Here is a 22,874-nt window from a genome sequence, read left to right as displayed (position 1 = left end):
TTTGATTAATGTGAAGAACTATTACTTTCTAAATCTGTAAGTCAGCAAATAACCTTTTTAAATTCTGCATGATAAGATCACTTAAGTGATTACCTAGCATATCATTAGTACTGGTAAACAGCATTTAAAAATACTTCAACTCACTTTCCCCTATAGCTGCTCTTTCCTTCCAGCTTGTATCCTGAAATTTTATGAAACCAATTCAGGACTTTATGAACTATTTTATTACATTGTTGATCACATTTAGCAGTTGCGTTTTTGGTGTGGCCATCAGCTAATACCTAGAAGGTAAGAAAGGAAATGTCAATTGACAATGGACAAAGGACTTGCTTCTCACGTGATAATTTAAAATTGTCTGCTGCAGTCTTGGATGAATTGAGTGATGTTTTCAAATGCAAAACATTTGTCATAAATGATCCATTTTCACTTGAATCTGTGTTAATAATCTTCCTGGAAGTGGCAAGGTGTCTCTCTGGGAGACATTGGTTTGACCCTGGCAGGAGAGGGGAGGCTGGAAGCCACGTCCCATGCCCTGAGCAAGTGTCTTTGTTATGAGGGATTCTCATCTTTTGCTGTAAGAGAATGAATCCTCTGAAACAAGATACTCCATCCCTGAAAATATTCAAGCCCCAAGTGGGATGGGGCTTTGAGCTACCTGGTCTAGTCAAAGGTGTCCCTGCCTCTGGTGAGGGGGTTAGAACTAGATGATCTTTAAGATCCCTTCCAACCCAAACCATTCTATGATTCTATGATAATATATTTAGCTTCAGAAGGAGGTACTGCATGAAAACCAGAAGCTTTATGCTGCAGTTCCCAGTGAGATATCCATGCAATAGTGTTTGGCTCCTACAGGGTACTTCCAGTGATGGTTATAGAGGAAGATCCAGGTAGTGTTGAGCAGCATACACTGTCCTGCACACTCCTTACTCAAGTCTCTGGGTTTTGTTGAACTTTCTCAGCTGTCATCTATGGTGGTTTAGTGGTTCAGTGCTATAGCTGGAAAAGGTTAATTTTTGGCTATGCAAGTCTTTAAAATCTGAGGTAGAAGCAGTAGTATTGAAAGTCATTAGCTTTAAGTTTCAGTAGTTATCACTTACATCGTCTCTGAAAGAAAAAAAGAAAATCTTCAATGAGGGGACAAGGGATAAGAGTGAGTGGATCAGGTACCGATTGTTGTGGAAAGATCACAAAGGTCCTACTTCTGCTTACAAATATTACCTTAAATTTCTCTGTACTTCTGTAATTCATTGGGTTCTGATACAGTTTTTATGGTTGACTTAAACAGTTTGAATGTGGGCTGTTGCTTGAAGTAATCCTACCGCTGTCCATTTAAGCCTCTGTGCTTCTTCCCTTGTGCTGTGTGTATATGTGCATATACATGAATGAGAAAAACTGTTTGGTTTAAAACTAATCCTAAAAAATACATAATTTGAAGTCATAGCTGTGCTAACAGTGAAGCAAGGGATGAAGCAGAAAGTGCAGATGTCTAACTTAGAGAAGCACCAGTGCACTTTGACTGATTTAAGCCACAGGGAAACGGTGCTGGAAGTGTAGCAATGTTCAACTTTGAGGCTTTAAAATCTGTATTGTTTTGACTCTTGGCCAGACATTAACTTAGTGTTTGGCTGTGTGAGGTTTAAAAAGCTCATCTAAGCTCAAGAGTGAGATCTGTGTTTCTGGTCTACTACCCTGTAATTTATTTTCATATAAATAGTTTGAAATAGTGGTATTTATAATGTAATAAAAGAGAGCAATATACACCTAATTGATTTTTCCACAAAGGAGGATAAAAATGAGTGGTAATACAGACATAGTATGCATAGTCATGCTTTCCTATTTAAGATAATAGAGGTAATAAAGGATGTCCACTTTGTTAAGGCAAATATCCAATCCAGAGTGAATTGAAGATGCTGTTAGTTTTCTTACTGACTTCAGGGTTCTTTGGGCCAACTGGCTTCACTGCTGGTATTGGTTTCCATTTTTCTTGTCATGCTGTGGTCTATAAATAAGTTTTACTTAAATTTCAGGAAGAAAAACTAGAATCAAAAGACTTTAATTTTGTCAAAATAGGATAGAGCATAACGATTTTCCCAGAAAAATTGAACTTGGGGTTTGCTTTGTTTACAAGTGACTTGAGAGTTTCTCATCATAAAAATGCAAAGCTTTAATAGAAAAGCACATTGTTACTGAAGTATTTCACCTTTCTCATTTGTGTTTTCCAGCAGTGTATTTGTAATTTAATGAGATCAGGAGAAACATAGGTTTTGATCATTTAGTACTTTAATGGACCTTGTCAGCTAAGTCTGTTTTACTGCTTTTTTGATAGGTGCTCTTCATATATTCCCTAATGTCACAGAGTTATTCCTTCAGGGACAGTCTCATATGTTCTTTTTTTTACATGTTGCAGTTTTTAATTGTATGCCGATGGAAGTACAACCAAAAGATAAATGGTCAAGGAGCAGGTGTTGCACAGAGGAAGCAGAGAGCAGAGGCCATGCAAATTTTTTGATTTCCATACACACGTCTACTCCCTACACACAGGAGTATCTGAGCACCAAAATAAAGGCATCAAAAGCGTTCTCAAAACTTTGACATTTTTTTAGGATATGTTACTTTTGAAATTTTGTTATTTTAAAAGGAGACTTGTCTTCCTCTTTATCTTTATGAAGGCCCAAGATCCACATGCCTGTGCTTCAGTTCGGTAAGCTTTTGCTTTTTAGTCCCCAGTTGCAAAAGCAAGGTTGCAAAAGCACACAGGGTGTGTGCTTCTTGGCCAACGTGGCTTGTGTTTATAGCCTCCAAACCAAGTTTTGGCTTCAGGTTGCAGAATGGGTGGGCAAAGGACTGCAGATGGGATGCTGAACATGGGTCCCTCACTGCACAGACGTGTAGCACAAGGGCTTCCTAAAGGGAGAGAAGTTTTTGCGTCAGTGCTATTTAGATGTGAAGTGGGGGATCTGGTATGTGGTGTTTCAGAAAACAAACCCAAACATGATCTTTGTCTTTTTATAGCTCTTGATTTTAAAACTTGAAGATGATTATTGTTGCCTTCCTAGATCCCTGTGATGCCTAAAAGAAAATTCAGGGAGAAAAAAGCTCCGAGACAATTTAGTTTCGAAGGTGAGATAAGGGAAGGGTTTTAATTTGTGCCTAGGCATAAGGTTACAAGACGCACGCTCAAGTCCCTCTGTACAGATGTTACAATTTATAATACTGCTTGTCCAATCCGAGGTTTTATCCTCCCTCTGACTTTTGCCCTGGACCACCCTCAGTCACACCCCTTGGGAATTGGGGCTGGGGTCTCTGAGACCCTCTCTTCATCAGTCTTCATATTCTTCGGGGTACAGGGGTCACACAGTTACCCAGAGTTTGACTGTACTCTGCGGTTTAGGCCAAGGTACAAGTGTTCTCTAAGCAGAATAGGCCTATCTTAAAGAGAGACTAAACATTTCTGCTGGAATTCAGGGGTGGAATTGATATGGGGAGCATAGAATGGGGTAATAGGGTTGGAGAGTTTCTGTGCTAAGGATAAAGGAATGAAATGCTGCTGCTTCTAAATCTACTTCTGCTATATAACTACTTATAAAACTTATAAAAATTAGAAAAATCAAAAAACTTAATGGACCTTAAGGCATCACTGTGAAGTCATCCAAATGGAAACGCACTGAATTTTAAACACCCTGCTTGAGCAGTGAGGTTGGACCAGGTGCCCCACTGTGATCCTTTCCAACCTTAACCGTTCTATTCTATAATTTCCTGCATGATTCTACTCTAAATATCTAAGAGGGAAGTGTTACGCCTTCCAGTGTTGTTTTTCCAGAGCCTGAACTAGCCATCACTGATCAGTCTTCAAAAAAGATTCTCATGTGTGGCCATGAGAAAAGGCACTGAATATCACATCTTACATTATGTTCTGAAAAATAGTAATGGTCTTATTAGTGGAAATGTGAGCTCAAGCTTCTTGCAGATGTTACTGTGGTCCAAGTTTACCGCATACACACACTCAGATAAATTGTTTAGAGTTTTTTACCCCTTTTTATTGTTTTTACCCTTCTTTGCTAGCTACATTTTTGGTGTTAGAAAAAAATTAAAGCAGATATATTGCATTCTTTTAAGTTTTCTTTAGTCTATTTAAAGTATCCTAGAATAACTCTGTGGATACACCACATGTTCTGGTATAAGTATCTTCTGACTCCCATCATTTACTAAGGGCTACTCTTCATGTTTGATAATATTAATTACATTTTTTTGTTCTGCTTCAGATCTATGCAAAGTTAATGCTGACTTACTAATTCTTTAATTGTTTCTCATATGGTTATACAAATTTATAGTTTGTAGTTGTGGAAGCCAACTAATGCTGTAGATTGGTGAAACTGCCCTTGAGAGGAGTGGTGGGAAGTGGAGAAGGGCACTTTTTCTTTTTTTCTTTTTCAGTAGAAAGCACTGTTAATATCTTTTACCCTTTTTTGTGAGAGCGTGCAGTGAGAGGACAAGAGGGAATGGCCTTAAACAGAGGACAGGTTTAGATTAGATATTAGGAAGAAATTCTTCACTGTGAGACTGGTAGGACACTGGCACAGGTTGTCCAGAGAAGCTGTGAGTGTCCCATACCTGGAAATGTTCAAGGCCAGGTTGGATAGGACTTTGAGCAACCTGGTCTAGTGGAAGGTATCGCTGCTTCTGGCGGGGGGGTCCAACTAGATGATCTTTAAGATCCCTTTCATCCTAACTCATACTATGATCTACCTCAGAATTAGTTGTAACACTTTGAGAGAAAACAGTAGGGAAAATATTTTGCAATTGTTGAAATACTAGATTTATAAAATTACTAAAAAGTAAGTATGAAATAGGCATAACATCAAAAAATATAGGTATCAGTGCTTTCCAAGTTTTTGTTTCAGGTCTGTTCAGACAAGTTGTTGGAAAGTTTGGGGTGTTTTGAGTGGTTTTTTGCTATTCTGTTTCACACTGTCAAAATTCCATTATTTCTTTTTCATTGGAAAGAATGTTTTTTTAATGAACTCTAAATAATAGCCCAAGACTTTTTTTAACCTTCTCTTGTTAATTTGATTTCCAGTGCAGCTTCCTTACCTCTGTTATACTGCATTTTGACTGATTGTTAAATAACTGCTTGTAAGGCAGAAATGTTTAAATGGAGGCATCTTAAATTCTGCCAACTGAGCACTCAGAAGGTCTGCATATGCTTCAGCTTTGAAAGCCAAGCGCAGCAGGATGACTGCCAGGTCTTGTCTGCCTTGAGCTAATACTAGGTATAGACTAACTGAGCTTGAGATATTCCATAATGGTAGTCATAGAAGTACTGGCTCAAATTAAGACCAAAACTCTTCTCAAAGGATGTGCCCAAAATGTTATGACTCTGATTTTTGTTACAGCTTCAGTTTTTTCCATCTTCTTTGTCATGTGTAATTTTCTTCACATTGTAATGTTTTCTAGAAGTGGTTGATAAATCCATCACATGAAATGGTTTTCATGCTTGTGTTGCCATGCTTTGGTATAAAACATGGCGCGTTGGTTTTGCAACTCCAATTTCTTTGTACTATTTTTCTATTTTAGATTATATGAAGCATGTTGCAAGATATTTATGGTTATTTTTGCTTTTAAATAATCATAGAGTAGTCTGCTCTTAATCGTTTCAGGACATATACCTTCCCCTAGCTAATATTACTTTTTCTAGGGAATTAGTCTTTCTGTGCATGTAGCTTATTCCAATCTGCTGCAGATTATCTATTATATCCTTTTCTGTTCAATTCTTAATTCATTGACTCCTTGATTATGTTGATAAAAGATACTGTCCTGCTCTTTCAAAAACTGCTGTCTACAAAGTTTCCTAGAACACTCACCACATTTAGGTAAGTAAAAGAATTGTTTGGGGCTCTTTGTACCTAAATTTGTCCAGTTAATGAGAAACTGGAAAGAACACAAGACTTGAAACTGAATTACTGGCTTTAAACAAAAGTCTCAGAGACACCTCATTGTCATGTTTCCACTTGTACTTGTAAAAATATTTCCCAGAACCTGTCTTAATTGTTCTGGGAACTGGGTCTGTGTATGTCAGTTAGAAATGAAACTGATGTAAAACGTGATGTGGTATTGTAACAGCTTGTTTGATTGTTACAATAGTAATTACCTAAATAAATTCTCTTTACTGAGATAGGCATTTTGTGACCCAAAAGTTCCTCTGAAGAAAATAAGTGCTTGAGTGCTGTTTTGCTCCTGAGTGTATGTAATTTTTCATGTATAAAAATAACTATAGAAATGGTCTAATACTTTGTGATGTCAGTTATCATAATGATCCCTTAAAGCATCTCTTCTCTATTTCCTGTGCTGAAAATATTTATACTCTGTAGTGTTTTCACAGTTTAAAGTTGTTGCTATAGTTCTCAACCTCAAGATCTTTGGCAGAATATGTTGTTACTGACTGATATATTGTCATTTCCAACAGTCACATGGTTCAGGTCAGGTGCATTTTAGTTTAGTGTACACAGTTTCTATCCAGAAAGTGGGGGGAAACTGGTATCCATTCAGTTGTCTTTGAGACCTTTGGCTTTTGCCTAAAAATCTTGAAAAGTAAGATTTGACCAAGAATGAGTCATATTGAAGCCTGGTTGCTCTGGGGGGATAGGTAATACAGTTGCTAATTACTTCAGATACAGATTGTTTCTGCAGCTGCACTGCCAGATTCACCTGGAAGATGCTCACAGCAATTGCTCTGGGGAGAAAATGTGTGGTAGATAAGCCTAAAATGATATTTTCTTGGATAATGCTCAGCAAAAAAATACATGGCAAGGATTATTGTATTCTGTTTTGATTTGTGTACCTGCATGTGCAGTTGTGTGAGTTAAGCAGAGAAACCTCTTGAAGGAAGTGGTGCAAGACCTGACTGCAACCTGCTCAGGGTCATCCTGTGTAGTTAAAAAAACCCAGTTCTATAAATTTGTAGTTCTACTTGCAGACTGTCTTTCAAAACACCTTTCAAACCGATGTTTAAAAAGTTAATCTCACAGGCTTGGCAAACAGGAGCATTCCTGATGACCAGGGTTCATTTCTCCCTTCAACTGGTAATTGGTTGCAGAGCTATAAAGCAATAAATGTCAGAAATTTCCCTGTTTGCTGAGTGTTATCACTGGTCTGTGTAATAGTTTTGAACATAACCAATAGTATCAGTCACTGTGTTAACAGAGAAGGTCTATCATCTTTATATTTAAAGTTTAAAAACTGTTTTCACAGACATTCTTCTCCTTTGCTAGGAAGGATACTTTAATGACACTCTTTTATTGCTCTTGTGCAATGAGGTCATCCCATGGACCTTTTTTAAGAGACCCTGTAAAACATAAAGAATTGGCTAATCAGTCTTCATTTGGTAAAGAGTAATTTTGGGAGTGGAGGGGTTGAAAACTATGGTATTTATTTTCTGAAATAATGTTTTATTTCCAACAAGATTTACCAGGTCTCTCCAGAGACTTTTGAGGAAGAGTAGGTTATCGCAAAACTCTGAGGAGAGTGGATTTGCAGCATCGTTTAAAGCAACAAAACTTTAAGATTCATACCCAGACTGTGGTGGCCTGGCTTTCCTTCTCTGACTGGAGAGATTTAACTTCTTTATCACTAGATAAAAGAAGATCCTCACAAAGCTTGATGACCCTATTACTTCATCTTAAATGCTGGATATGAGTAAGGACTTGTATTAAACATGCACATGCTGTAAGGAGTTAAAAACAGATCTGTCTCTATTCTTATATGAACTTATGTAACTTATATGTGTGAAATTAGGACATGATCCTTAATATTACTGGTTTTTTCATGGTCAATACTGTTTCAGTTTAGACTGTGAGGTATACTTTGCTTTGGCAGGCCTAAATTATTTCAGAATTCTGATAACTAATTATCATGTGAAACTTCTGAAAAGTTGCAAGCAAGGTCAACTTTCTGGGCAGGCAATTCTCTCGTGAGGAAGAGGGTTGGAAATAGCTTGTGCTGATCCAGTCCTTGCACTTCCATTCCAAAGCTGTCAGTTCTAAACTGACTTTGTTTTGCCCTGTAAATCACAGCCATTAGTACATTATGAAGAAGAAAATTGTTTAACATTATGTATTGTATTGACTGATTCAATAATTTGAAAACCAAAATAAATCCCCCCAAAAATAAATAAAAAAACACCCAAGGGACCTTGGCATTAAGATATATGCATAATTAAGTGCTAAACACCGCATTAAAATTTATTGTGAACAGATAACTAGAACCTGGAAATGTATTAGCAAATTTTTATAAAGAATAAAACCATAAAGCTTATAGAAAACAAAGACAAAAGCAGTTTTTAAGAATCTGTGAGCTGCTAATAGGACTGCTTAAAGCTGCTCAGGGTCTTTCTCTATGGTCAGTGGAGTACACCCAAACCCTAGAGTAGCTCTTCCCCATATTTAAGGATGTAGGTCTTTTGTTTAATCTTTTCATGGAAACCAAAGTCTAGTTAAACATGTTGTTGAGATAAAACCAATACAAAGATTGGGAAGCACCTGTGTGTCCTGTAGTTTCACTGTAGCCAGATAAAGATTAGCCAACAAGAAATTCTGCCTGTTTTGTCCATGAAAGGAGCTTTCAGATGGGGAAAAATCACTGCAGATGCCTGTGATGGAGGTGTTGCTGCAGGGAAGCATCCTACAAAGCTTCACTTAACAAAGCCCCACTTAATTCACAGATATAGCATTGGGGATTTAGTTAGCCCTGGGTAGTGTGAGAGGGGAGTGACTCAAATTTCAGTCTTATTCTTCATTCTGATGCCAGTGGCCTTTTGACCCTGAGAAATTTTAAGCCTTCATTGCTTTCTCCTTTTTTTACACTAATAAAATGGGGTTTCTGTAGCCATCACAGGGAAGTCTCAAATGAAAAGCAGCATTTTGCTTAATTAGTAAAATTTATTCTGTGGCTGCATCTAGTAGCATTTATCACTTACTGAGCATTAAATTAAAGTAAAAACTGCAAATCTGCTTTCATGTGAAAGGAACACATTGGAAGTGACCTATTCACCTCAAGTGCTGCTTAAAAGCTATAAAAAGCAATATAAAATTTGTCCAAGATAGCATGAATAACATCACTTTAGAAACAAGTTCCCAATAAACATTCCTGTTCGATTAAGCTGGACCTGGGGGTTAAAGTTCTTTGTGACTATTACTTAGAGGACTGGTAATTGCCTGGTTAATGATGTTATACTTTGCTCATTTGAGTGTTGAATATCAAATAGTGGAACTAAAGCTGAGGTTTGCCCTGCTGAGCTTGAAAACTCCCTGCAAACTGTACAACGTGCTTTGAATTCACTGAATAGAATTATTTTCCATGAGTAAATATAAAGAAAGGAGACAAGGCCATAATTAAACCCATCAGTTTCTCAGGATGGGGAGTAGTTGCATTTGAGAAAACTTGTCTCTACATAATTCTACATTATGGCACACACTTTTTTTGTGAGGCACCAGTCTTGTCAGTGTAGCTCCTATTCATCCAACTACGTGACCATGCATTTGGAAAGGTACCATCGAGAGTGGTAGGGCTCCCCGGGAAAGGAACGCAGAGGGCTGCATCTAAAGTGGGAGAGGAAGGTGGAAATGAAACAGAAATTTCACCAGGTCTGAAAACTAAATGCCCTCTTCCTGCTCATGCAGCCAAAGGGCTAACAAAGGCTGTGCAGTCAGTGTAGGTGACACAGCTGTGGTTTGCCCAAGGGCATGTGTTGAATCAGGCTGTCTCACATCCTGCCATTACCGATGCTGGCAGCTCTGTGCTGCTGGGGCCCGCTGGGTTGCAGCATCCTGTTTATCTTGCCGTGTTTTTAACTACAATGTCAATTAGTATTTGTGGGAGCCAAAAAATATGGGACTCGCTGCATCTTGCTTTTGGGTCTCTATAAGTAGATGTTTCTACACAAAGAATATCCCTTTGCTGACTGTGGCTCATCTAACTGATGGAAAGCAACAGTAGGTTTTCTATATTCCTGTCAGATAAATTTCACTTGCCAATCAGTTTATGGAACAGGTTGTTGTCAGTAAATGCAGGACATCTTGTACTTTGTTCTCTGCTCTTTTGTGCTTTGTTCCCAGTGTTGCTACCTTGTCTGTCCTTACTGATTATTCTGGCTCTGCTTGTGATTCTCTGCGAAGTGGACCTAAATCTGGGTTTGCTTTCTCTGTTAACTTTCTGCTGGCTTAGTGCATCAACTCCATTTACATGGAGGTCAACTGATTGTCAAGGCTGGCAGGTAAAAGAAGAGGAGTGGAAATTATGAAAAAATAAGTAGATATCTTCCATTGGTAGCAAGCTGCTGTGCCTCCTCACTTTATCTAATGAAATCACACTTGGAATAGTGAAAATTATAGCAGGCGTGAGAGAGGACCTGGAACTGCTGGTCTCAAGTGCTAACTCAAAAATAATAATTTTTGCTTCTATTCCTAGACCTCTCATTCCCCTTTATCAACCCTTTTTCCTCCTACTGATGCTTCATTAAAAACAATACTTTCCCAGTCATAAATAGCTAAAATATGAAATGAATGAAGCAGGGTTCACTCTTAGTCAAGATATCTCATCAATAATTTAGTGATTTCTCTGGGAAAGAGACTTGGATTCTTCGGAGCATAGTGAATTGTGGGAATAATAAAAAGGAAGAGACCAGAAGAATGAGAAATGGAGAAGGTTATGTGTCTGTGCTTGCAGCAAGTGCAATGCTGAGAGAAACAAGTGAGGAGTGTGTGCACTACTAAATGCAGGGGAAAATTATGCAAACCAGCCCAAGAGCTGAACTGGTGGAGAAACAGTAGAGAAATAACTATGTGGTTATGAATCAGTAACTGATGTTTTTTATGTTATGGATGAAACACCTCCAGTATTGCCAAAATCATAAATTAAAAATTGCACAGTGTGAAAAATTGTAAATCTCATCACTCTCATCTTGTTGCTCTAAATTTTTATTTGATGCACTTCAGGAGAAAAGTGTTGTTTCTTTAGAAATAAGTCTAAATGAGGAATGTCTTAATGCTAGTTTTAATTCTCATAAATCTAGTCTCGTTTTACTAGACCATTTCTTACTGCCTTAGCCAAGTGATGCTGCATACTTTAGATGCGTGCTGTGCTCTTGTTGGTAGCTACAGATTTATCATCTGTACCATCACGTTTTAGTATTAATAATGTGCATTTGTAGGTTCAAACTTACCATAGACCATCTGATGATGCGTTGTGTACAAAGCAATGTATTTGTAAAATGACTGATTTTACAAATCAGTCTTTTTACAAATCTTTTGAGGAGATCATTTCAGGAAAATGCTGAATGTTTGTTTTTGCCCACTTCGTCCTCAGTTGGTACTATGGACACTGCTTCCCCCACAAGAAGGCAGATATTTGCTAATCAAATGTTCCTCTGTTGCTTCAGGAGTTCTGATACTGCACTTTTGAGAGGCAACATTGTGCTCAAGGATGAATCTTCTGTTCAAAGAACACAAAACAATCTACAAGCCAGCAACCCTGTGTTTTCAAAATTAGTTATGAATATGGTCCCAAAATATTTTCCCATGCAGTCTTCTTGTCTCAGCGTAATTCTACTCTGTTCATGACACACAAGCAGCCTGAGATTTTGTTTCTGCAAGACTGCTGTTTATTACTAACATCAGCAGAAGTGCTGATGTTACTTCACCCAGAACCTTCTCCATTCCACTTACTTTCTCTCTGCATCACTTTCTACTTCAAGCTCTTAATTTCCAATGTACTCCCACTGCCTTGCCTAAAGTATTGATAATTAACCTCAAATCAAAATGTTTTTTGTTTTTGGCCATGAGGGCAGAGACTTAATGAATCCAGAATCACTTAAACTCTTGCCAAAGGTGGCTCTGCAACATGATACAGCAGAGACTAAAATCTCCAGTGCAGTTAAATGAGTTATGACCATGGTTTGTGTATTATCATATGCAAAATATTGGGTAGATGTTGTAGCAGAAATAGATTGACAGCAGGTACAGCGGTAACTTTTAGTCATCAATGGGTTGCAGTTTCCTTTGTTTGTTTTTTGGTTGGTTGGTTGGGGTTTTTTTGTGTTGGGGTTTTTTTTGTTATTTTTTGAAATGCAACATTTTATGTATTTTCTTGTATTGTTTGCTCTTCTTTTCAGGAATGGCTATTTAATAGGAAGTAGTAAGGGATTCTAGAATACAACTGTGTCTCAAATCTGCAGTTAGCCTATATCTAATGGATTGCTGATGAAACAAGAAAAAATGTGCTTGGTGTATTTAATAGTTAAAAGTTATCTGGCAAAATATGAGTGTTCTGAAGTACTTCAACGCTTTAATCTTCTATTGAGGATCATATTTTGGTGGATTTTTTTGGAGAAGAGGGAACACAGTCCATTTAAAGTGGTTGTCTATTCTTAGTACAGTGTAGTATTCCTGTAATTTTTCTAGGGGTCGCCTCTGTTTGATCTTATCAAGCAGTCAAAAGAACGAGAAGGCCAAACTGATCAGCCTGAGACCACTTCTACTCCCAATACACCTTCACAACATAATCACACTGCTGCAGACCTGTAAGTGACATGCATGCCTGAAGTCTAGGAAAATGTGAAGTTAATATCACCCTTAAAATTCACCTCTATTCTGTTTTCCTACTTGTTAGGCTTGGTACTTAGGTTTTGTTAAACTGTTGTATTTGCAGATGTTAATTACTCGTATAAATTTAAATCAAATGCTGAAATCTGTTTTTCTAAGATCCATCAAAGCTGTAACTGCAAACTGTTATCTCATTTGCCTAGGAATAAATAAGTCCCTCTATCAGGTATTGAGGATAACAGGTCGCAATAGCAATTAATTTCTTAAGGAAGAGTTCCTGCAAGTATTATTCATATAAAATTGTTCTTTTATCCTGTGGTATTAAGTGCTTAATATATGTTGAATCTCCAGCTACCTTTCTCCTGTGAGATCTCCTAAGAAGAAAGCATCTGGACCTCCTCCAAGTGCTAATTCCACTCCAGATGCTCAATCTGGTGCGACCCCGCAAACACAGAAACCACAAAAATCTACCTCCCTCTCTCTGTTCTACAAAAAAGGTTTGTTACTTCTGTATATGCTGACACTTGCAGTTATCTCATGTTATTTATCCATTTTGGTGCTCAAGATTTCTTAAAAGATTATTGTAGAATCTGTAGTGAACAGTGTGCAGACCCTCTGGAGGAAACTGTAAAATGGTGCCAGCAGGTTAATGAGTGCGCACTGCACACTGGAAGTTTGAACTGAAAACTTACCTACTGACTGTGAGAATGTCTGTATGGGCTCAGATGGAGGATTCTTCTTTTCCCAGCAGTGACCGTAAATAGGTATCCTGGGAAGCTAAAGAACTGGGCAAGCATGGACGGTGCTTCCCCTGAATGCTTTCCCAAGCTTTGACTTTGTCCAGCTCGGGGTTTTTTCTGAACCTTTTGCACTGTGTTGGATTAGTAACTCTCAGCAGATTCATGTTCCAAATGCTTGTTCAGGCTCTTTTTGAATTGACATAGACGTGCATGTGCAGCATTGTTTGGTGTGGCCTTCCATGTGTCCGCTGTCTCTTGTATGAAGAATCTTTTCCATTTATTTTAAAACTGGCTTTTACTACCTTCATTTGATGTCTCGTAGTTTTTGTAGTTGGAGACAGCAAACATTCAATTGCTGTGAATCCTCCATTGCATTCTTATTTTGTATGCCCCTATTATTACAATTCCAGTTTATTTTTCTTCTCTTTTTCTGAAGTGTATCTTCTGGCCTATCGTCGGCTACATACCCTGTTCCTTCAGCTTCTCTCCGAACATCCTGACCTGGAACCCTTGATCTGGACCCTCTTCCAGCACACACTGCAAAATGAGTATGAGCTAATGAGAGACAGGCACTTGGACCAGGTAACATGAACAAAAAAGTTTCGAAAAGCTTAAAAAGACTCTCCTGAACAAAATGTTTCTTAGACATTCTTTAGCCATCAGAAGTTGTACTCTGAGTTTTTATTTTTCTGTTGATCACTGAGAGGAGAACTTAATTTAGACTGAAGTCTCTCATCTCAGTTTTTTAAGCACTGGCAGTTACTCACTGTTGCATTGTCAAATACCATTTTCATCTGTTTTCAAAATAATGAAGACACACCACAATTTCTAATAATTTGCATAAGAAAATAATGATTTTCTTTGGGGAGATCACATGAGTGGCTGATAAATGTTTTGTTATTCTACTCTAAAATTGCAGTGCGTGAAATGAGTTTTAGAAGATACTATCAGCTCCAGTTAGTTGATTGTCATACAGAAATAGAAGTAACAGTAGTTGACTTACGTTCTGGGAGTTCTTATGAAGTTGAATTGCAGGCTAGTTTACAGAACACTAACAGTAACAGAAAGCTTATTTCTTAACTTGAAATGACGAAGCTGATTTCATTTTCTGTATTTTCAGTTGTCTTGTCTTGTTTCTTTAATAGATCATGATGTGTTCCATGTATGGCATATGCAAAGTAAAGAATATAGATCTTCGATTTAAAATAATAGTTTCGGCATACAAGGAGCTTTGCAACACAAATCAAGAGGTATGGAAGTTCTTAAACGTTACTCCTCCATAAAAATGTTATAAACTAATTCTTTCTCTCTGAAATCAAAATAAAACAAACTACACTTGAACATACAAAAGAAACCTGTGCTTCACTGCATCTCCATTTTGTGGAGGAGAAAACGGACTCTAATACTACATATCTTTTTTAAAGATTTTTTAAAGATTTATTGCATAAATTTAACTTCATTCCATTTTTTTAAAGATACTAAATAATGGTTTATGATTTTATTTGGAGACTAGATGAAAGATTTATGTGTAGAGCTAATAGGATTTTCAAAAATTACACAAGTTCCTTTAGGAGTTATCTAACTTCCCGTGGAGCATTAAGGGAAGAGAAGCAGATAACTTTCTACAGAAGCTTTCAATAGAAATACGGTTTGATATGAAATAGAGATGTATGCTTATATATCAAACAGCTGAGTATGAATTAAAGTTGCAGGCTTAATTCTAACATTAAGAAGTTTCTTTCTTCATAGGAGCTTTCATGTACTGAAATTTTTGCACAACACAATAATTAAATCAATAGAAAAATCCTCACCAGTTAAAGGAACTGTAGGCATCCTTTGAGTAGCAGAGTTTCTCATAGTGTATTTGTGGATCTTGGCTAAACTCCAGACTTTGTCTCCAAGCCTATAGAACTATTTTATCCACATCAGGTCAGTAATGAGTTTTTTTAGCCTTCCACAGCATGCACAGTAGTCTAGACGTTTTGACACGTGTGCGTGAAAGCAAAAGGAGCTTAAATTTGGAAAATGTTAGAACTGTGTTCGCACTTAAGGGACTGTGCCAGCTAATGAAGTAGATGCTTCTACTGGTGTTCATACATGTTTGGAAAAAAAAACTAACAGTTTAGAACAGTTCTGAATAGTAGGTACAATGGCTTGCACACAGTCCACATACCATCCTAGCTATTATCTAACACAGGCTTTATGAATGGTTTTATAAGTTTGTCAAATGTAAAATTTTCATTCCTTTTTTTTTTTTTAACTTGTGTATGATTTTCTCACCCTATGTAGACTTTTAAACGTGTTCTTATCCGGGAAGAACAATATGACTCCATTATAGTCTTTTACAACTTAGTGTTTATGCAGAAGCTGAAAACAAACATTTTGCAGTATGCTTCCAACAGGGTAAGCCATTAACTCTGTTCATTATTCAATGGACTAGAAATATATGGACAATAAAATCTTATGATTATTTTATTTTTCTTATAGCCTCCTACTCTGTCACCCATCCCACACATTCCTCGCAGCCCTTACCAGTTTTCCAACTCTCCTCGGCGTGTCCCTGCTGGCAATAACATCTACATCTCACCTTTGAAGAGCCCATACAAATTCTCTGATGGATTTCAGTCACCCACAAAGATGACTCCAAGGTCAAGGTAGGTTGTTGACAAGCATTTCTTTGACTAAATTAAAGGTACTTGGGGGATTTTTAGTGGAAGCAAATTAGAAAACTGCAGTCTGTTTTCTCAGTAGTCTGTGGCTGTTATATCTTTTCTGGTTAAAAGTTTGTGTCCCCTATTTGAAACCTTTATTCATTTTTGAGTGCTTTTCTGTTGCGCTCAAGGAGGTTTTTGTTGATTGTTTTTTCCCTTTTTTTTATGCCCCTAGAGAGGAATTTCCTGACCTAGTTGCTTAAATGTTGTTGGCTTTGACTCTGGATCACACTCCTGAAAAACAGATGAGCTTTGTAAGCTTGTTCAAAGGGAAAATACTTTTTTGGAACAAAATGTTTATTTAGTTGGCTGAACAGAACATTTCAAAGTGTTGGTCAGTAGTTCTTAGTGGGTGAGGATGACAGCAAATGTGCCAGTTTTCCAGTGGCTTTTCAAACTAGGATCAAGTGAGTCCCAGTGCATCTGACCCACTGTGTACCAAAGTTTAAATGTTACTGTGTATTTCAGGTTGAAGTCCCACATGGTTTTGATTAGCAAACACTTAAAGATGAAAGGATGATTGTCTGGGTACCCAGCACAGAAGGGTCTTCCTGGTGATGAGGGACAGACTATGGGGTTCTCTGGTTCTTTTAAGCCACAATTTCGTTTCTGTCTATGTGATACAGTTGATTTGGTAATTCAGCATTCACTGGCCCAGAGAAAAATATCTCACTGCAGTAAAGCACAGTATGAGTTTGCCCTGTTAATGCAGAGAGAGAAGGAACCGTGTTAATGCCTCGTGCTAAGCTCTGCAAATTAGTGGATGCTTCTGTCATTGTTAAATGTAACTTAAACACTTCTCTTCTTCATTTGGCAGAATTTTGGTGTCAATTGGAGAATCATTTGGGGTGAGTTTTAACATGTTTAATGTCTGGTCTTAAATGCATGTAACTTTTGGAGGAATGAGACAACCTGCTCACATCTCTGGAACTGACCAGTGAGTGTGTCTAATTAAATGTAGTAATTACGGGAAAGTTCTTTTAACTCCTTCCAAATATCCAGATGCACTTTTAAAATGTGTTGCAGTTTATTTTAAGTTGCTATGGCAGAAGCCAGAGTTCTTAAAACTCCACAGAGCTTTAGAACTCCTAATTTTTTTAGTGGATAATCTGGAAAGTTGGAATCATTTCAGGATTCATTGACAATTATTTCTCTCATTTTCTTGTCACTTCAGACTTCTGAAAAGTTTCAAAAAATAAACCAGATGTTGTGCAACAGTGACGGCCAGCTGAAGCGCAGTGCAGAAGTAAGTGCTGCTCCGAAGCCACTGAAGAGGCTGCGTTTTGATATAGAGGGGCAAGACGAGGCGGATGGAAGGTGAGATTGTCCTTGGCTTTTCAGTACTCTTACCTATATTTAGTTCTTGGGGCCTTCCATCCTAACTTCTTCCCGATATCCTGACTTGTGTTAATTTGTGAACTTCAGGAACTGTATTAAATGAGATGGTAGCATCATGCTTCTCAATTAGACGCTTTGATGTCAGAAGAGAAGGATTTATTCAGTGCGTGTAAGAGAAGGCGATAACACTGAAATGAACTAACCTTAATTTAAAGTTTAGGTTACAAGGATAAAGAGGTATTTTTATTGACTTAATCATATGGTTTCTGTCTGCAGCAAACACCTACCCCAGGAGTCCAAGTTCCAACAAAAGCTTGCAGAAATGAGTAAGTATTATTTTCCTCATAAACTGCACAGCACTGAGTACCTTGGATAGAACAGTTTGGGCCCACTCAGATGAAAATGTTGTTCAATGCTGATGTCATTTGGGTAACTTGCTTGGGTTTTTTAAAAATGCAGATTACAAAATGGAAATTTACATACACAGGAAAATCATTCATGTAGTTTTGTTTGTTGCTTTGCTGTCTTTTATACTAAAATGTCTGACTGTTTTTTCTTCTACTGTGGATTAGCATTTCTTTCATTTGAAAAAACAGAAAACTGATCCCATAAAATCTGAAACTCATATCTAGCTCAGGGAAAGCAAATCAACCCCACCCCCACATGAGTTGTATTTTCTGCTCCCGAGAAGGAGCACACTTGGTCTGGCCAGGCATTCTCACTGTCTAGTGGAATCCGAGCTCTGTAGCTGAGCAGATTTGCCCATTAAAAACTCTTACCTTGCTCATCAAGATAGGTATGAGTGTGGATCTGGGCACCTCTCCTTTATTTTAAGGTAGGGGAAATATTTCAGTGTTTACTTGTGTCAGAAGTTAAGAAGCAGAGTTCTATCTCATGTCTGGTGGTGTTAGTGTGTGTCACTGAGGGGAAAAGGCATTTCCTGGCCAGCTGGCTTTGGGATGTGGGCACTGCTCAGCCCATAGCATCTACCTGGCAACAAAGCAAGATTCTGTGTGTGATACAGACCATCTGCCCACCTCAAGGATGCAAATGGACACAGTGAGGGTACAGAAGCAATGAGAACCTGAGTAAACAGGTGGAAGAAATTTTCTAAGGTGTGTAAGATTTAGCAAGAATTGCCGAAGCAATGCAGAATTAGGTGTTTATTTTATAATGAGGGATTTGGTTTATTTAGAATTCAGAGTAGTGTACTTCTATTCCATGTGTCATTACAAATTTTTACAATAATCAGTCCAAAGTAATTATGAAGAAAATGATTTCATTTCATTCTTTTTGGTTTTGGTTTTTTTTTTCTAGCATCTACTCGAACAAGAATGCAAAAGCAGAAGCTGAATGATGGAAATGATACATTAGCCAGTGAAGAAAAGTGAGATTCTTCTCAGGACCAGGGGCTGCACTGCTGGCCCTCTTAGATTGTTTTTGTTTTACAACCTTCATTAATAGAGTTGCATTTTTAGTTGCTTTTTATTCCAAACTGCTAGTTTGAAAGCATTTGTACTTCTTAAATTGTTAAATGTTTTTCATGATACCTTTACCTTATGATGTAGCATATATACAATATAAGCCACTGAATTTAATTTATATATATTTTTGAGGGTTTTAAAAACAGAGTTGCAAGGTTTCTGAATTTCCTGTTGCAGAGTTACTGATATAAGCCAATTCAGTCTCCTTGGATTGAATTCTTTCTGCCTAAAGATGAAACGTTAGCTAGTATGATATGAACTGCACTAATTTTGTTTCTTAGATTTGATTTTTAGATTTCCATTGCTTGCAAATTTTTAAAATGAGGGGCCAGATACTGCAAGGATTTCTGTCTCTGTACATAACTAGTGCATCAAGTTCCCGTTCATTTAAACTGGACAGCAGCCGTAGGCCTTGCGGGGTGTGGGCCTCGCCTCAGAAGTACGGCCTGAGTTCAAAGTGAAATCATTACGCAACCGTACTACTGAAACCAGTACTTGGCATTTTGCAGTTTTCCAGTGTAATTTCAGAGGGCAGTTAGACCGTCCATCTGTTTGAAGTTCACAAAATATGATTCCCACAGAGATTCATTCCAGAATCCTACAGAGAATCTTCCCAGAAGCTGAAGCCTCTTCCCATATGCAGAGTAATTGATGTGCACTTTCTTATCTTGGAAAATCTCAAAAGAAAAAACGAACAAACAAACAAACCTAAATCTCACCTGGTACACATAAGAATTCAAAATTCTAATAATGTAGAATGTTCTTGATTTTTCTCAAATTTTTACCTAAGTGTAGCCAAGCAAAACAGCTGAAGGCTGAGTGACTCCATTTGGGTTCTAGGTGAGAGTAGCCTGAACTCTAAAAGCACAGGACATCTCCTGTTGGCCTTACTGCAGCCTGCACAAAAGCTGAATGTGGTGAACCCGTGTTGAGAAAATCAATCTGCCTTATTTTACTGAAAAGGCAGTTAATTGGGCAATTTGTGAATGGTTGCAACTAGCAAAAAAAACCAAAAAACAACTCAACTTTTTGTCATCTTTTGTATTTGTAAGTTTCTGATTCAGATACTGGAATTTTTCTTTCAATGACTCAGCTTTGTAAAATACACATAACAAAAGCACATTTTTTACTTCCAGTAGATTAAAATATAAGCAAATGTCTTGCTTTAAAATGACTGATTTTTATGGAATTTAGCTTTTGCAGCTACTTAAATTAAGAACAGTTACAGTAGAAAAGCATGGTGTTCATGACACGAACGTTCTAAACCAACATCTTCTCCAGGTAGCTTATTTACAGGTTGTTTAGCTGACCCTAGAGTACTTACAGTAGGATTTTTTTAAAGATCCATTCAAAGCTAATCCTAGAGCTACTAAAAATTCTACGAGCAGCATGTGTAAATTAATTTTAAGATAATATCGAGGGGTTTTTTAGACTCAGTACAGCTTCAATGTTCTTCCTGAAAAATGTACAGAAGTTTTAAGAGTACCTTATGTTTATTTTCTCACTTTTTGCAGAGTTTTACAGAAAGAATGTATCTTAGCATTGGGGTACACTGACTTAAGCTCTGTTACAGTAGTCAAAGTTCTTCCTTTGGTGAGGGGAAGAATACAGAGTCCAGTACCTAAACAGATTCATTATTTCTTTACTGTGACAATGTATTTTTTTTGTTCAAACAGACTGAAGGCTTTACATGAAAAGTATGATAATATTTTATACAACTAATCAGTTTCTCTCCTTTCAAGATAAATAAAATAGCTTTTAAAAGATTTATAGTCAGTAGTTTTCTTTTACTAGATGGGAAGGTGACTGCATATGGTGATGATGTCCTCCTGTATCACACCATGACTCTGCAGCTGAGACAAGCAGAGGTCATTCTATCTCCAGTGATTATGTTTGGGTGCAGAGGTCCAAAGAGTTGCATGTTTGGGCTTGTGGTTACCTTCAGAGGCTTCCATGGGATGTTCTGGAAATAGTCTCACCAGACCTTGTAGCAGGGTCACTGTTGGTAATGCTGGCAGATGCAGGCCTGTAGCATCTGGGTCATTGTCACGGCCCTTGCGTGGTCATTCAGGAGGTTGATGTCTGCGTCTAGAAGCGTTCCCATCGTGAGCTGAGGAAGGTTTAGGTTGGATAGCAGGAAAAGATTCTTCACCCAGAAAGCAACTGGGCACTGGAACAGGCTCCCCAGGGAAGTGGTTATGGCACCAAACCTGCCAGAGTTCAAGAAGCGTTTGGATAACACTTTCTGGCACATGGTGTGACTCTTGGGGTGTCCTATGCAGTTCCTGGAGTTGGACTCGATTATCATAATGGGTCCCTTCTCACTCAGCATATTCTATGATTTCACTACCCTGCTTTTCATAAGCAATTCCTTTGCTCTCAAAACTGCTGGAAATAGCCAGGGTACCAAGCTCCAGTGTCAGCCACCATGGCTTTGGTGTCTGGCTGTGGGCACATCAGCCTCGCAGGCTCCCTGTCCCTGCTTTTTTAGAGTCCAGAGGTGCTTGTGACTCATGACACTGCTGAGCCTGCAGGGCTGTTTATAGCATCAGTGTTCAGGACAATGCTTAGGGCACAAAGTGCACTGGCTAGCTTGCCAGTTCCTACCCCCTCAAAAAAAACCATTTTCAGAGTCTTTTTTTAAACAGATATATATGAAAATAAGCATATGTTGAAACTAATGGCTTTTTATCAGATATATGGAAGTCTTACCATTTGACAGCACTTTTCTTAGAGCAAGACCTTGTACTAAAAATGGCTTGGAATATTGAAACTGTGTTCTAGGAAAAAAGAAAATTAGGATTCACAGCAGAAGAGTTGGACAAAAAAATGTGATGGGCATTTTAGGTGCCTAATGGTAAGCGTTGGACCACTGGTTGAATGATAATTGCTGTGGAGAAACATAAATTTCTGGAGAAAATATGTCCCTGCCTAAAACTTACATGTAAGATGAGGTCAGGTGAATTGGATCTTGGAAAGGCTTGTTTCTGTCCATTGATGCTTAAAGGAATTTAATCTGTTGGCTTGGCTGTGTAGCCATCTGAAGACTGATGAGCTGATTCCCAGCCTCTTCATTTGCTGTTCTATACCTTCATCTCTTCCTGTTGTCCACTGTTTCCAAATGAATGCTGTTTGTTCTTATGTGTCACAGGAACTTATTTTTTCCTCACTGCATTTGACTTGCAAGTGAAGAATTTTGTGCTTAGGCAGTGCTAGTTCAGATGGGCTGTAGTAAAGAGCAAGTTCCTCACAGGTATGGGAACAGCCATGGGAATGTGTAAAACTGCACATTTTCAAGTACAGGAGTGGCTGGAGAAGGTGATGGCTGTGTGATACCAGTACAAAGTACCAACTGGAATATTTTAAATTGTAACAAGCTGGTCATAATGTGCATTTGCTTAAGAAACAATGATTGGTGTTCTGAGGACCATTTTATTAATCATTAAGTCACTAGGGCATTAATTTCTTTGAAAGGTGGAATACACTTCCATAAATTCTCCAGTTTACAAATGTGTTATCTCATGATAATGATTTCCTGAAGAACACAAATAGCCTTTAAGGTACCTCTGTGAAATATTATCTGGTTTAATTAACTACATAATCAACTTAGTCTACAAGCATCAAACTTTCTTTATTTCTACTGAAAAGAATAGAAAAAATCCCACTCATACTCTTTTAAATATTATGGCATTTTTATTAATGATCTATTAAACCAGGTAAGTTTATAAAGAAACAAAAATTCAAAACATATATTTAGATTCAGGCTGTAAACTTTCTACATCGTTACAGAATCACAGAATATGCTGTGTTGGAAGGGACCCTAAGGATCATTGAGTCCAACTCCTGGCCCTGCACTGCACTATATCCAAGAGTCACACCATGGGCCCAGGAGTATTGTCCAAATGCTTCTTGAATTCTGTCAAGCTTGGTGCTGTGACCACTGCCCTGGGGAGCCTGTTCCACTGTCCAGCCACCCTCTGGGTGAGGAACGTTTTTCTAATATCCCAC

General features: G+C 37.9%; 1 protein-coding gene across 1 annotated transcript in view; it reads left to right on the top strand.

Moving 5' to 3' along the window:
* The window catches only part of RB1 (RB transcriptional corepressor 1), a 71,520-nt gene extending 50,888 nt beyond the window's left edge, over positions 1–20,632 (top strand). The window contains exons 18-27 of the mRNA XM_027648857.1: positions 12,453–12,571; positions 12,945–13,090; positions 13,770–13,915; positions 14,479–14,583; positions 15,623–15,736; positions 15,821–15,987; positions 16,862–16,892; positions 17,219–17,361; positions 17,659–17,708; positions 18,700–20,632. Of these exons, the coding sequence (XP_027504658.1) occupies positions 12,453–12,571; positions 12,945–13,090; positions 13,770–13,915; positions 14,479–14,583; positions 15,623–15,736; positions 15,821–15,987; positions 16,862–16,892; positions 17,219–17,361; positions 17,659–17,708; positions 18,700–18,773 (1,095 nt within the window). The 3' untranslated portion in view covers positions 18,774–20,632. The remainder of the gene's footprint in view (positions 1–12,452; positions 12,572–12,944; positions 13,091–13,769; positions 13,916–14,478; positions 14,584–15,622; positions 15,737–15,820; positions 15,988–16,861; positions 16,893–17,218; positions 17,362–17,658; positions 17,709–18,699) is intronic.
* Positions 20,633–22,874: the final 2,242 nt, after the last annotated feature.

Source organism: Corapipo altera, unplaced genomic scaffold (assembly GCF_003945725.1).
Source record: "Corapipo altera isolate COAL_440 unplaced genomic scaffold, ASM394572v1 0, whole genome shotgun sequence".
Classification (NCBI taxonomy): domain Eukaryota; kingdom Metazoa; phylum Chordata; class Aves; order Passeriformes; family Pipridae; genus Corapipo; species Corapipo altera.
The sequence above is the reverse complement of the archived record's forward strand: the minus strand, read 5'-3'. Positions and strand labels throughout refer to the sequence as shown.